General features: G+C 41.4%; 1 protein-coding gene across 3 annotated transcripts in view; it reads right to left on the bottom strand.

Annotated features, from left to right (window-relative positions):
* Dpy19l4 (dpy-19 like 4) overlaps positions 1-16,535 on the bottom strand; it is a 64,676-nt gene that overhangs the window by 37,399 nt on the left and 10,742 nt on the right. For 2 of the 3 annotated variants that reach the window (XM_006974933.4, XM_042270845.2), the window contains exons 3-7: positions 12,857-12,981; positions 8,449-8,539; positions 8,057-8,178; positions 7,373-7,518; positions 1,760-1,883 (exon numbers count right to left, since the gene is read on the bottom strand). In XM_006974933.4, the coding sequence (XP_006974995.3) occupies positions 1,760-1,883; positions 7,373-7,518; positions 8,057-8,178; positions 8,449-8,539; positions 12,857-12,981 (608 nt within the window). The remainder of the gene's footprint in view (positions 1-1,759; positions 1,884-7,372; positions 7,519-8,056; positions 8,179-8,448; positions 8,540-12,856; positions 12,982-16,535) is intronic. The other variant, XM_076563899.1, reaches the window with a different exon arrangement.

The following is a 16,535-nucleotide window of genomic DNA, read 5'->3' as shown; positions in this document are numbered from 1 at the left end:
TTATACATGGTCAAAAATGATCCTATCTGTACCAGGCTTTTTGTTTTGGGGCCACCAACCAGCTCCCAAATTATGACAGGGAGACTTCTTACTAGTTATGAATGCTTGGCAGAGGTTAGCTCGTTCTAGCTCTTTTAACTTAACTTAACCTGTTTCTCTTTATCTACCTTTTGCCTCAGGGCTTTTTACCGGTCTGACTTTCCTTCTGTAGATCTTACTTCCACTGCTTCTTCTGTCTGCCTGGCTTCTGGCCCTGGTGTCTCCCTCATTCTCTCCTCCTCCTTTTTCCACTCCTCCTATTTATTCTCTCTGGCCGGCAGCCACACCTATCCCTCTCCTGCCTAGCTATTGGCTGTTCAGCTTTTTATTAGACCAGCTGCCGTACATAGGCAGGCAAGTGAAACAGCAATACACCATTACATAATTAAACACACATCCTTACACCGTTAAACAAATGCAGCATAAACAAATGTAACACATCTTTGCCCAATTAAAATAACATTCCACAACCCCTATTACTGCAAACGGATCTACAGTAAGAAAACTATAACCCTTCTGTTTCCTATTGTGTCCACTTCTTATTAGCGTAAAGTACAAATGGAGCTTTAAAACAGAGGAAGAATCCAGTAATTCCTCCCATTGATTTTTGGGTGGTGAAGGTGCTTGCACAAGCTATCGACCATGAAGCCACACCCTGCCCTCATTCCTGCCCTGTATTCCAGCCAGCCAGCTTTATTAGTAGACGATGTTTGGTCTCTCTGGTCTCTTCCTAGACAGGAATTTTTTTTTTTATTAAGGAATATTTTTATTCACTTTACATACCAATCACAGCTCACCCTCGCCTCCCACCCCTCCCACCTTCCCCAAATTCCCTCCTCCAACAAGGCAAGGTCTCCCATGAGAAGTCCGCAGAGCCATACACAGGAATTTTGTATCTAAGACAGGCAGGCAAACTGCCAAAGGGCTGCTGTGTTCCAGTCAACTTCGAGATAATTACCGGTCTTTGCAGACATGCATCTTCCTAAAGTCATTCTGTGGCACAGTCTATAGGCATCATTCAACTGCCAATAGCGTTGTGACAATAACAGTAACAAAAAATTAAGAGTCTAGATGATCTGGGATGGATGTTTCCTTCAACTTTGACTAAGCTACTACATCTCAGTCAGGGAAGACACGAGAGGACAAAAGAATATGCCCCACTGCCATCAAGAGTTACACCACTGCCATCCTCCGTCACCGCTGTGTCTTCAGCAGTATTTCCTTAGGTTCTGAGGACTAAAGGGCATAAATGTTCCTGAAGTAAGAGAAATGGCAAAAACAATACTCGATAGATTAACTTCCAAAGTGAGATATTCCTCACGTAATTGTCAAGTAACCATACTAAAAGCAATATAACGTCTATTTTCCTAAAAATAATTAGATGCCAGCAGATTACAGAAAAAAAACACGATATAACAACTACCTAACAACATGTTACATTGTAACATGCTTCACTGAATGTAAGTAAACTCCTAATATGACTTACTTTAAAATTATGTACCACAGCCCAGCATGGTTGTCAACAACTATAATCCTACATGGAGGCAGGTGGATTAAGTGCTCAAGGCCTAGCCTCAGCTACATAATGAGTTTGAAGCCAGACTGGACTACAGGAGATTTTTGTCTCAAAACAAACAAAACATGTACCACATTTGCAAAGCATCAGAACTAGCCGAGCATCAGAATTAGCTGTGATGTATAAAACAGATCTGTGTCTTACCTCTGCATAAGTATTTAAGTTTCTTTTTAAATAGCCTGTAAGTGCAGCAACTTGGCATGCAAAGTATGGTAGAGCCCAGTTTTCTCTTAAAGGAATGGAGTATTCAATTCTTGTTGTATCTACCCTAAAATAAACCAGAGGAACACCAAAAGTGAGCATACACTCGTGTAGCATTACATTTCTTTCTTTACCTTATCTTCTTAATGTATTATTATTTTATGCATATGGGTACTTTGCCTTCATGTACATCTGTGCACCACATGCATGCCCGGTGCCCTCGAATGGCAGAGGAGGGCATCAGATTCCGGACTGGAGCTACAGACAGTTGTGAGTTACTATTCAGGTGCTGGGGATCAACCTAGGTCCTCTGAAGAGTAGCTAGTGCTCTTTTCTTTTTCTTTCTTTCTTTCTTTCTTTTTTTTTTTTTTTACAAGATTTATTTATTTATTATGTATACAGTGTTCTGCCTGCATGTATGCCTGCAGGCCAGAAGAGGACACCAGATCTCATTATGTTGTGAGCCAACATGTGGTTACTGGGAAATGAACTCGACCTCTTTAACAGCAGCCAGTGCTCTTACCTCTGAGGCATCTCACCAGCCCAACAGCGAGTGCTCTTAACTGATGAGCCATGGATTCACAGCATCAGTCCCACTATTTGGGAGGCAGAGGCTGGAGGATGGCTGCAAGCTTGGAGATAGCCTGGTCTACATATCAAGTTCCATGCTAGCCAAAAAATGTATCAAGACCCTGTCTCAAAAGTATTAAAAACAGGGAAATGAAAAAGTGACAGAAATCAGAATAATTAGTTCCATGTTTGTGAAACTGTAATCTGCTTTTAGTTATCTAATCTATAAGAGTATAAAATAGTCAAAATTCAGGAGCAATGAGTGAGAGGCTCAGTGAGCAAAGGTGCTTCCAACCAACAACCCGAGACCCACCGTAAAGGGAGACCTGCTCCTGAAAGGCCACCTCTCACTTACACACATGCACGTAACCAATCAACCAATACAACGTAAATGACAAATATTTAAAGTTCAGTGAACTGGACACTTAAAATCCCTCTATTTTGTTTTTACTTATTTTTTCAAAAATACCAAGAAAAAAATAATGATATTATGTCTTAGTGGGTTTGTGTTCCTATAACAGAATACCACAGACTTTGCAAATTATAAACCAAAAAAAAAAAAAAAAAAAAAAAAGTATCGCTCACAGTTCGAAAAGCTAGAAAATCCAAGACCAAGGAAGGTAGAGGGGATCTAGTGTCCAGTGAGGACAGATTCCCCACAGATGGAACCTTCTAGCTCTTTCCTCACTACTGCAGAGGAACAATATACCTTGATTCAACCAACACATTTTTTCCGACAATCTGTGCTGGGGATTGAAGCCAGGGCCATGTGCATGCTAGGCAATCCCTTTCCCACTTAGCTCCATCCCAGTGCCCATCCACTATTTTTCTAGGGGCAGTAATCCCAGCCATAAAGACCCCATCCCTCAACAGTACCCCATGTGCAGTCGTTCCGATGTATGAACCTAGGGACACACGTCCAAAGCACAGCAGAACAAATGTCAATTCTAACAATCCTGGGCTGGGTAAAGATTTCTTAATATACGATACAAAAACATGAGAGAAAGAAAGAAAAAATAAAACCCAACTCACTGGACTGGATCAAAATTTAAAACTTTCAGGGCTGGAGAGATGGTTCAGCAGTTAAGTGCACTGGCTGCTCTTGCAGAGAGGATCCAGGTTCAATTCCCAGCACCCTCACGGCAGCTCACAACTGTCTGTAACTCTAGTTCCAGGGGATCTGACACCCTTACAAAGACATACATGCAGGCCAAACACCAAATGCACATAAAAATAAAAAAAAATTTAAACTTTCAGTTTTCATTATTAAGAAAGTACGTGGCTGGGCATGGTGACTCATGCGTTTAATTCTAGCACTCAGGAGGCTCGGGCAGGTGGATCTCTGTGAGCTTGAGAACAAGCTCGAGAAACGGAGAAAACATAATCTGCAAGTGTCACCCTTTATCATTTAAGGATAGGAACACATTCTGGGAACTTCCTGGTTAGTCATTTCAGGGTGTACAACTACCACCATATGTCCTCTCCAGTACTGGTTACAGTGTTGCTACGCCATGCAACCAGGTGCTGCTACATTGCTATGCCACGCATAGGTGTATATAAAAAAAAAAAAAAAAAAAAAAAAAAAACTGTTACAACTCCATAATCAGAAAGTAACCAATGTCACAGAAAACAGGAAAAACCTTACACACACACACACACACACACACACACACACACACACACACACACACACAAAAAAGGTGGGCATGTAGCTCAGACTTACAGTGCTTTTAGAGCATGCCCTGGATCCAACCCTAAGTACTATAAAATAGAAGTCATGAACAGATACTTGACACAAAAATTTCAAGAGTTTAGAAAAAGATACAAGGAGACTTTACCAACCAAGAGCATGAACATCATTGGTCATTAAGAACATGCAAGTTAAAACTATGCTCTCTGCTTCCTGGCCACGATGCAGTCACACACACTCACAACTGTTAAATTCTTCCTTGCCTCAGACCCAAAGCAATAGATCAGCAAACCTTGGCCCCAAATCTCCAAAACCATACTCAAATAAAGACTACAAAGAAAATGCAGCAGTTTCCAAATCAGCAAAAGCAGCCTTTTGAGCAATCAGTCTGCAGACCTTTCTGTGGGTCCTGCAGATTTCAGGCTCTTACCATCCTGGAGTAGTGCCTTCAAGTCTCCAGACATCCTTAAACACAGCAGAGCCCTACAGCCAGAGGAGCCCGGATAAGACAGCCCCCAGAAGCAGACTGCATTACTCCCTCCAGGGAACTACCCCACTTCCCAAACTCCCCTAAGCAGAAGCAAACATCTTGCAAGGGAACCACATGGTCCCCTCCAGCAATCCACCAATGAGGACTTGTTAAGGGAGCCGTTTCACAGAACAAAACTGAAGAAATGGCAAAACAGAGCTGATTCTGATCAGGACTGCTTAACTATGTGTACCTCTTCCCGCTTACCCTTACCTACACTCACAGCTCCCATCACATCCCTGGGAGGATGGGTGTGAGATGCCTGCTGCTTGGTGTCTCTTGTCTTTCTAGTACAACCATGCTGAAAACTAATCTCCCTTCCTGCCTCTCATGAAAAAAAAAATAGTAGTAATAAACCACAATGAGCTATTACTGTAATTATATAACCTATTATACAAGGCTCTAAGTACCACATACCCTCATGTACACACAGTGGCTTATATTAGGGGCCAATTATATGGCTCAGTGGCATAGCACTTGCCTATCAGGCCCTGGGTTTAATACCCAGCACTACCCAAACAAAAACCAAAAGGAAAGCTCCTTTCCTTAAAACAGCTTATTGGATGACTTCCACATAAGACGGGAAGCTGCAAGCTGTCTCAAGTGTGAGCTGGTGAAAGAGAAAGCCAGGGAAGTCTACAAGGAAGCAGAGGACACCCGAAGAGAGCAGACAGAAGGCAGCGGCTCTAGCTGTGCGGCTCCCGTCAGACAAGAGGCAGCAGCTGCTCCAGACGCAGTTTGCTTTCTCCTTGCAGGTGGTACTGAGGACTGAGCCTTCAAGAATAAGCTCATCAGGGGGCTGAGGAAAGGCTGCTCTTGCAGAGGACACAGGTTCAATTCCTAACACCCACACAGTGGCTCACAGTGGTCTGTAACTCCAGTTCCAGGGGATCTGATGCCCTCTTCTGGCCCTTGTATTTCTGTGGGTACCAGGAATACATGTGATGTGCAGGCATGCGCACAGGCAACATCCATACACATAAAAATAAGTATTTTAAAAAAGAAGCTAATCAATAAGACACCACTCCTCCCAAATAACCCAGAAGAGATAGTTACCAATGGATACCAAAGTGCAGCATACAAACATCAAGAACAGGAACAGTGAGCCAGGATACACTCCATTGGCAGAGTGCTTACCTAACATGCCCCAAAACCTGGGTTCACTCTCCAGCCTCACATGGGGCATGTCTGCCATCCCAGGGCTGGACAGGACAGTGCATCTGAGACCACACTGGGCAACAAAGTAAGTTACAACCAGCCTGGTCAACACAGCAAGATTCTGTCTCAAAAATAAACCCCCCTGGGAACTGGCTCAGTGGGAGAGTCCCTGACTAGCATGTAAAAAGCTATACGTTGTTCCTTAGCAGCAGAAAAGAAAAATAGGCTTTCCAGGCTTCTTCCTTAAATGTGGTGATACATATTTAATGATCAAATGACAAGAGTACTAATTGGTCTTAGTGGTTCTTGGCTTCTGGTGTTAATGTTGTCATTTTATATATATATTCAAAGTGATGTTATGCTCTCTCCAAGATTAGGTTATAAAAGACATCTGTCAATGACATTCTTGCAGTCTCTTGGATTATTTACTGTAAAACAACATCCTTTTTTTCTTTTTTCTTTTTTTTTTGAGACAGGGTTTCTCTGTGTAAGAACCCTGGCTGTCCTGGATCTCGCTCTGTAGACTAGGCTGGCCTCAAGCTCACAGATATCCACCTGCATCTGCCTCTCGAGTGCTGGGATTAAAGATGTGCACCATTATATCAGGCTGGAATGAAGTTTTTTTGAGTCAAGGTTTTGAATAGACCAGGAATACCTAAAACTTAGCTAGGTGCATGCTACAGTATACCAGCTGGAGTCACAGGGCAATCTGTAGGAATCTGTTCTCTTGGCCCACCATATGATCCCAGTGATCAAACTCAGGTCATCAGGCTTAGCAGCAAGCAGTCTTCTCACATGCTTACTACACGCTTACAGGATTCGGTTTCTCTTCGCTTCAAGCCAGCTGTGGCCCAGTGACTCCTACTCATCTTTGAATCTCTTTAATGTCACCACTTCTCTCAGCTAGAGAAAGCTTTCTGCTTTATTTTACCCTCATGCATACACCTGTGTGTGCCGTCATGTGCATGGGAGCACATGTATAGCCATGTGTAAAGAGGCCTGAGGTTGACCAGTACTCTCCCTTGACTGTGCTCCACCTTACTCATGGAAGTAGGGTCTTGTGATCAGCGGAGAACTTGCCAATGACAAGACAGGCTGACCAACTTGCTCTGGGGGACTTCTGAGAGCTGGAGTTACAGGCAGCCCCACATCAACCCAGCATTTACACAGGTTCTGGGAATCCATACTCTAGTTCCCTGCTGTACAGCAAATGCTTTAACCACTGAACCATCTTCCCAGACCTGGTTTTTGTATTTTTGGTTCCCCCCCACCCCCAGCCCCCACCCCCAACCCCCGAGACAGGGTTTCTCTGTGTAACAGTCCTGGCTGTCCTGTAACTTGCTTTGTAGACCAAGCTGGCCTTGAACTCACAGAGCTCTACCTGTGCCTTGCAAGTGCTGAGATTAAAGATGTGCGTCACTACCACCAGGCTCCCAGACCTGCTTTGTAAGTGATCATATATCTAGATTAGGCCCTCAGGGGAATCCTACCCAAACTGTACCATGCAGCATAACAATCAATAGTTTTGCAGATTACAGCTGAAAATTGTAAGGATGAGAATAGTTTTGGAACAAAATTTTGTAAATATCAATAAAAAAACCTCTCATACCTATTAATTAGGAACCACGCAACAGTAAGCATTCCTGCTAGCCATGTGCCACTCATAAGCCAACTTGTAACAAATAAAGCTGTAACATATATTCCTTGTAATCCAAAAACAATGCCAATGTAGAAATATACTGGTTCAATCACTTCCTAAAGGCAAAAAGAAAAGAATGATAAAGAGGACGATGTTAAACAACCTGAGGATACATAACTACGTACGAAAACAGACAATAAAGTGGAAACGAGGTCTAGAGAGAGAGTTCAGTGGTTAAGAGCAGTTTTTCTTCTTGCAGAGGACCTCAGTTCAATTTCCAGAGTCCACAAGGTGACTCACAACCACCTGTAACTTCTAGACCAGTGGTTCTCAATCTTCCTAATGCTGCAACCCTTTAATAACAGTTTCTCATGCCGTGGTGACCTCCAACCATAAAATTAATTTGCTGTCACTTCATAGCTGTAAATTTGCTACTGTTATGAATCATAATGTAAATATCTGGTATGCAGGATATCTGATATGTGGCCTCCAAAGGGGTCAGGACCCAGAGGTTGAGAACCACTGTTCTAGATGATCTGAACCCTAAGGACACCAAACACACATGTGCTGCACATACAGACCATGCAAACAAAACACTCACACATATGAAATAAATCTAACCTAGAAATAATAAAATACAAAAGAAATACATACATTGCTCCCAGTTGCTTGATAGAGAACACTGGCAATAAGCTCGGGATACAGAGACATCTGCTGCACAGCATTGATAGTCTTCAGGGAGACGGTCTTGTTGTTGTGCGTCAGCTCGTAAACACCTAAATATACAAAGATTTCTCTGCAGGTTACTGCTCTGCTCTGACAACGATTCGACACATCACTCATTAGTCACCACAATTAATATGAACAGAAAGGCACTCAAAGGCAACACGAGCTGCCTCGTTTCCCAACTTTCTTATCACGTACATACAGAAAAATAAGCTCCATTCTGAGACAAATCCCCACATCCTAAAGCTCTTCATCTTTAAGAAGAGGGTTTGATTTTCGAACAACACTATTACTACAATCACAGCTGTGGTGGATCATACCTCTTTCAAATGAAGGCGCCTTTAACATGTCTTTATAATAGGAGTAATAAATAGCACTGTCTCCCTGAAATGTGATTTCTCGTTCAAGTTCCTACAATGAGATAAGTAGTGAAATGTCAGGGTTAAATGTCAGGTGTACTCTTCCTTTCCCCTCACCTTCTTGGGTTCGGTTTGTTTGTCTCCTTCATATTTTAAATTGACATGACAAAGATTCACCAGTTTATTCCAAGAGATATTGGAATTTCCCTTAATTACCATATTCATAGATTGAATTTCTCCATAGTCTGGCAATCATCTTAGTGAAAACACTTAAGGTTTCAAATGAATTATAATTGATATATCACCATATGTTACACATAAGGAAATTCTAGAAGGAAAACCCAAAGAATATCCTAAAAAACAGCAATAATAGTAAAAAGGTAATGACAATAAATTGAAGTGTCAGAATCTAAAATAAAAGTCAGGCATAGTTCTAGCACTCAGGAGGTGGAGGCAGGAGGATCAACTTTGAGACCAGCCTGAGCTACACAGTGTGACTCTGTATCAAAAAGTGTAAATCACTAAAAACAAAAGTCCAAGATAAGATAAACTTACGCTGAAAGCAGTGTTTTCTGTGACTATACATAACCTTAAATACTGAGAAGAGTGAGGCCTTAACAGGTACATTTGAGGAACCAGAGTCTCAATCAGTGTTTGCCAGGTAAGCGAGATTCACAGTGCTAAGGGGCTGGACGTGTGTGTAGCTCCATGGTGGAGGGCTTGCAGGTTCAATCGCCACATCAGAAAGAAAAGAAGCCTAAGATTCAACTATAAAGAACCAAAAAAATACAGTAATTAAAAGCATACAAAATGATAAGGGCTGGAGAGATGGCTCGGTGGTTAAGAGCACTGGCTGCTCTTCCAGAAGACCCAGGTTTATTTCCAGCACCCACATGGTGGCTCACAACCATCTAAAATGGGATCTGATGCCCTCTTCTGACATGCAGGCATACATGCAGATAAATAAATAAATACAAATGAAAATTGTAAGTGTTTGGAGCTCAAGTCTGCAATCCTAGCATTAAAGGGTCCAACAGGGGGACTGGGGGTTCAAGGCCAGCCTGGGCTACAAAACAAGACTTTGCTTTAAAGAAACGTAAAAATACCAATAGTTCTGTAGTTATGTTTTGAAAAGAACTGGATTTAACAGTCCTTTGAGTTTCTTTATTGTAAAACTTTTCCGTTTCCGTATGTTCTCCACTGTGAGTCTCCAAGAGGAAATGTTTTCCAGGTCAATGAAGCCCTCTCCCATTTAGAAACTGCTGTGGTCTGGATGTTAGTGCCTCTACAGGGATCAATCCTGTATGTTGAAACTTAATCCCTAGTATTAGGCAGTATTTGAAAGAGGGCATTTGGAAGGTGGGAATGCCATGAGGACACAGCCTTCTGAAAGAGGCCCTGGAGTTCCCTCATCCCTCTGCCACAGTGAGATGGTCACCTATGGATCAAGAAGCAGGTCCTGGGCTGGGCCTGGGGGCATTCGCCTTTAACCCCAGCACTCTCGAGGCCGAGGTTGATAGAGCTGTGTGTTCCTGGCCAGCCAGTGTTACAGTGAGATTCTGTCTTAGAAAGTAGGGGGCGGGGCAGAGAGAGAAAGACAGACAGAGGGCAAGCAGCAGGTCCTCACCAAGTACTAAATCTGCTTGTGACTTATGTTGGCCTTCCAGCCCAATTTGTAGTCTTTTGTTTTAGCAGTCCAAATGAAGACAGACCTAAGTGAATTTCTTTTAAAATTATTTTTGGGGCTGAACAGTGGTAGCACACACCTTTAATCCCAGCACTCAGGAGGCAAAGGCAGCTGGATCTCTGTGGGTTCGAGGCCAGCCTGGTCTACAAAGCAAGTTCCAAGATAGTCGGGATTACAGAGAGAAATCCTGTCTCAAAAACAAAACAAGGCCGGGCAGTGGTGGCACACGCCTTTAATCCCAGCACTCAGGAGGCAGAAGCAGGCAGATCTCTGTGAGTTCGAGGCCAGCCTGGTCTACAAAGCGAGTTCCAGGAAAGGTGCAAAGCTACACAGAGAAACCCTGTCTCGAAAAAAACAAAAAACAAAACAAAACAAAACATTATTTGGGGGAATGGAAGATTTCTTTCCAGCTGGGTGTGGTAGCTCAAGTCTCTAGCTCCAGCACTCAGGAGGATGAGGCAAGACCACTATGAGTTTGAGACCTGACTAGATTATATATAGTGAGCTTCCAGCTAGCCTAGTTAACAGAGTGAGACTTTGTCTCAAAAACAAAAGAACAACAAAAACAGATTTGTTTCTTTGCCAGATTTCAAAAATGAAACACTAATCACCATCTTTTAAATTACCTGTGCATATGAAACACATAAAGACCTTACTAACCATCTGGGTGTGATGGTGCACGCCTTTAATCCCAGCACTCAGCGGACAGAGGCAAGTGATCTCTCAGTTTGAGGCCAGCCTGATCTACAGATCTAGTTCCAGGACAGCCAGGGCTACACGGAGAAACTTGATCTTGAAAGTGAATAAATAAATAAATAAATTTACTAAAATGTAGACTGAGTCTAAAGTAGGTTCTACAAGTTTTGAAGAAGCTCTCAATGCCAATGTCTTTCATCTGTATACACTACTGTGATTATATGTTCTTCAGAACACCTGTTCCATTTTCCAACCTCTGCTGTTCTCAGTTCTGCCTATACAATACAATGATCCTAAACACTCCAGACTGCCGGCTTGCAGAACCGGAGGGGAGGTTACTTCTCCTGGCTCCTGGGTGGGCTCCTACACTTGGCATGGACAACTATAACAATAGAGATTATTTCTTCTCTTCTTTCTTTGGTGGGACAGGATCTTGCTCCTCCCTACACTTGGCATGGACAACTATAATGACAGAGATTATGTTTTTCTCTTCTTTCTTTGTGGAGAGGATCTTGCTGTACAGTCCTGCCTGTTCTGTAACTTATGTGTAAACCTGGCTGCCCTTGAAATCACAGAGCTCCACCTGCTTCAGCCTGAGTGCTGGGATTAAAGGTGGATATATGCCCATCTTAAGATACAGACTTTTAAGGAAAAAGTATAGGCTACTAAACCAATATACAGACATGGTCAGTAATTACTCAGTAAAAAGTGTTCATATTCATTCTTTTATACAAATCAGTGTCCAAAAACATTCTAAACAAACAAAAAGCAGCATTGCGAACTCAAAACTTTAAAACTCCATATAGTCAAGTGAACTTTGAGAGAGAATTTATTCAAAGGTCAAATGATGAAATTTCAAAAATAACTAGAGTGATTAAGGATTCTGTGAAATAAAAATTTAAAACCAAACATTAAACATGAGGCAACATCTTAATACTGTTATTGGAGCCAGTTAGATGATTCAGTGGATCAAGACACTTGTCATACCATACACATATACACAAATTAATAAGTGTAATTTTAAAATTTAAAATTTTAATAAAATGTAAATCCTGTTGTATTTGTTTATTATCTTCAACCTTACCTCAAAATTGCAACTATACAATCTAATTCCAAAATTAAATACATGTAATTATATAACCTAAACATTCAATTATTTTAATGTTGAAATCCACTTTCTGAAATATGAGCTACCAAAACTACTAAGAGGCTGACCAATACCACCACACTTTACTGCAAGTCCCCAGAGAGATTTAGCTTGATTTGACCAGGCTCTCCTGAGTAGCGCTGATCTGTTCCCCGTTTCTTAGCATATTATAAACAGAACTATTAGAGTGCTACCTGGACCTACATGCTACCTACATTAGGACCACGAATGTGCCTGATGTCCTTGGTATTAGCTTATATAAACCAGTGTATTCCGTTGGAAAGAAGTTAGCACTGTTCTGACCATTTTATCTCCACTTCCTTTGGATTCCAATCTCAAGGTCTCACTTGTCTTGCTACTGTCCCGACTCACTTCTACAGGAGCCCCCCCACACATCTTCTCTGCAACTGGATCGGCCCGTCCTTCTTTGGTCTGGTGCCTCTTGCAGCCAGTTCTCATACACTTGAACCAGATTTTCCTTAAGCAGTCCCAGATAATATCTAAGGAGAGCACCCTAATAATTTCTACTTTACAAATTACCTTATTACATTTTATTTGAGATGGTCTCACTATGCAGGCCTGGTCAGTGTGGAACTAGCTATGTAGACAAGGCTGGCCTAGAACTCAGAGATCTGCCTACCTCTGCCTCCCCAGTGCTAAGATTAATGGTATATGCCACCATGCCAGCTTATTACATATTTTAAGGTTGATACTGTAACTGTGTCTCAAAAGAGCTTCTATAACATTTCACTAATACCTATAATTAAGATGGCACTTGCCACACCTACCAAATATATATATGACCCCCAAAGAAACACATTACACAAATTTCTTCTTACCTGCCTGTTGGAAAACCAAAATTTCCGTTCATGGTATGCTGATAAGTAGAAAACATGCATCATACCACTAATAACTGCTGCAAGACAGCCAATAAATATCTTTGCAAAGCGCTGAAACGACACATCTGAAAAAGAATATTGACGATAATCAAAAAGTAATTCATGGTCCTGAAACGAAGTGATTAAAATGACATCCCAACTCAATGGTTTCTCCCCAAAACACATAACCCAGTCTAAGCATGAGGAATGTCAAACTCATCCTGCAGGACACCTGACCAGGGCTCTTCCAACCGTGAGCTCAGTTCCTGGAAAGCTTGCTTGGATATCTGTGAGGCCCTGGGTTAATCCCCACTACAAGCAAAGGAAGGCAGAGGAGATGGAAAGGACAGATGGATGTCAGAGCCACCAGAACAAAAACCTAAGAAACTGTCAGAGCAGAGTCCAAAAAAACATAGCAGCAAGAGCAAGCAGACGTAAGGCCAAAAGTGAGAGCCTCTGAAAAAGGATGGGCTTTATTTGAGGGTAACGCATCAGGAGTTATTACTGTAACAAATGTGTCACACTAATTAAAACGCCAACAAGGGAAAGAGGTGCTAAAGGCTAGGGGCCAGAGAGAAGCATTAGTGGGGACATGTACTAGCCACCAATCATGATGACCTGAGTTCAATCCTTGGGACCAACATGGTGGAAGGAGAGAAATAATTACCAAAAGCTGTCCTCTGATCTCTATGTGTGTTCAGATGTCCACACACACACACACACACACACACACACACACACACACACACGCACACGCACACGCACACGCGCACGCATGCACGCACGCACTAAGAAGAAAAAAAAATTTTTTTTTTTTTTTTTGGTTTTTTGAGACAGGGTTTCTCTGTGTAACTGGCTGTCCTGGAACTCACTTTGTAGGCCTTGAACTCACAGAGATTCACCTGCCTCTGCCTCCTAAGTGCTGGGATTAAAGGCGTGTGCCACCACTGCCTGCCCAAGAAAAAGGTTTTAATTAAAGTCTATTTTACATGATGAACACACTATAGAGATTTGTTTCACAACAAGGTAAATATGCTTAAAATTAAAGAACAATACACTGAAACTGGTTAAGTCAAAGGCAGGCAGATCTCTGAGTTCGAGGCCAGGCTGGTCTATAGAGGACAGCCAGAACTACAGAAAGAAATCCTGTCTTGAAAAAAGCAAACAAATAAAAACATGAGAAAAAAATGTGCATTGATTTTAAAAGTAATCAAGGAATTACTAATATCTAAAAGTAATGCACTAATATCTAAAAAACATTCTCATTCTGAATTACTGTTGATATATTTTCCCTTCAAGAATAATTGTACACATACTATAAACAACAGTCCTTTATATATTATATATACTTCAATGAGTTTTGATGGTTCTGTCTTAGAAGGATGCACAGGAAACTGTCTGCATGGGAGTCCTCAGCACAGAACACATCTGGACTTTGCACACAGGAGGATGCAGTCTCACTACAGCTGTGACAGGGAGCAAAGTCCCAAAGGCACGACACCCACTGCTCTGGTACTGAATGGCAGACAAGTTTGGGGAAATCAACTTTTTGATTTATTAGATCAGTTAAACAAGAATCTCAAGGCTGTAGGCTTAGCACAGTGTTAGCTGCTACCTAGAAAGGGCAATGCCCAGGTTCAATCCCTATCACTGAAAAGCCAACAAAACTTAGTGTTTGCAAAAGTTACTCTTTATCATATAAAATATACATCTCTAAATAAAAAATAACCTAAATACTCTAAATATTTTTAAACTGTTGAATAAATCAATTATTAGTTTTATGGTTTGGGGTTTTTTGTTGTTGTTGTTATTGGTGGTGTTTTTCAGACAAGGACTCACTATGGCTAGCCTGGAACTCACAGAAATCCACCTGCCTCTGCTTCCCTGGTGCTGGGATTAAATTTCAGACAAGGACTCACTACGGCCAGCCTGGATATAACTGTCTTAAAATTTGGTTTTGGTTTGGTTTCACCTGGCTTTTTGGCAGGGTCATATGTAACTATGCTGACCTAAAAGTCACTACGCGCAGGCTTGACTTCAATTCTTGGTCCTCTTGCCGCCACCTTCCCGGTGCTGACATCACAGTTATATGCCTGGTTCTTTCAAGTTACTAGCTCTGATATTACAATATATAATTATTACATATAAACACAAATATATGAATCATATACACATATGTAATACACACACACATATTTCCTTACATATTTCCTATTCCCAAAGCATTTAGTGATTAGTACATGCTAAAAGCACAGCAGATACCAGATGTTATTATTGTGCTAAACAAATGTACTTTCATAAATATATAAAGCAACAGAAGTAATGACAGCCTAATATCTAACCCTTAAAAAAGAAATGCACACCTTTAATCCCAGCACTCAGGAGGCAGAGGCAGGCAGTTCTCTGTGAGTTCAAGGCCAGCCTGGTCTCCAAAGCGAGTTCCAGGAAAGGCACAAAGCTACACAGAGAAACCCTGTCTTGGGGTGGGGTGGGGGGGACACAATGAATAAGTAAATAAATGACTGAAAATTCAGTTTGAAGATGACAGTAATGCCCATCATCCAGCAGTACAGAGGTCAAGGCAGGCAAAGCACAAATAGATGGGTTCTAGGCTGCTGTGGGCTACCAAGCAAGACCTCTTTCTAAATAAGTAAAATAAACAACAAAGGCTAGGACTCTCAATTAAGTTGTCAGTCATAAACTAGCACAATCAGATAAATCTTTCAGTTTTAAAATGCTGACCAAGTATAGAAAATAAAATAAATCTCATACATTTCAGTATCAGTACTACATGTGACAGTTTGTGTTGTTGTTTCTTAACATTTCAATTATATACCTTTTTAAAAATGTCTATGTATATACATGCTACCATGTGCGTGTGGAAGTCAGAGGGCATTTAATGAAAGTTGGTTCTCTCAGGTCACAAACGATTTTATTAATTTAAAAAAAAAAGCCTCAAGGGCTCACAGGCTAAGAGCACTGACTGCTCTTCCAGAGGTCCTGAGTTCAATTCCCAGCAACCACATGGTGGCTCACAACCATCTGTAATGAGATCTGGTGCCCTCTTCCAGCGTGCAGGCATACATGCAGACAGAACACTATGTACAGTAAATAAATCAATCTTATTCATTTATTTATTTATTTATTTATTTATTTATTTATTTATTTATTTATTCTTTTTTCCTATTATCAGCTTGATACAGTACAAATAGTGAAATGTTTCACTGAGGCTCGCCCAGTAATTGAGTAAAACCAAAACTTATCACAAGCCACAGTCATCCTAGGGTCCCCCCTGCTATGTAGCCTCTCTGGTTCTGTGGGTTGTAGTCTGATTATTCTTTGCTTTATATCTAGTATCCACTTATGAGTGAGTACATACCATGTTTGTCCTTCTAGGTTTGGGTTACCTCACTCAGGATGATATTTTCTAGTTCCATCCATTTGCCTGCAAATTTCATGCTGTCATTGTTTTTCTCTGCTGAGTAGTACTCCATTGTGTATATGTGCCACATTTTCTTAATCCATTCTTCAGTTGATGGACATCTAGGTTGTTTCCAGTTTCTGGCTATTATGAATAATGCTGCTATGAACATAGTTGAGCATGTATCTTCCCAACAACCACATGGTAGCTCACAACTAT

Source organism: Peromyscus maniculatus, chromosome 2 (genome assembly GCF_049852395.1).
Source record: "Peromyscus maniculatus bairdii isolate BWxNUB_F1_BW_parent chromosome 2, HU_Pman_BW_mat_3.1, whole genome shotgun sequence".
NCBI classification, from domain to species: Eukaryota; Metazoa; Chordata; class Mammalia; order Rodentia; family Cricetidae; genus Peromyscus; species Peromyscus maniculatus.
Note: the sequence above shows the minus strand (reverse complement) of the source record. Positions and strands in the feature narration are given on the sequence as shown.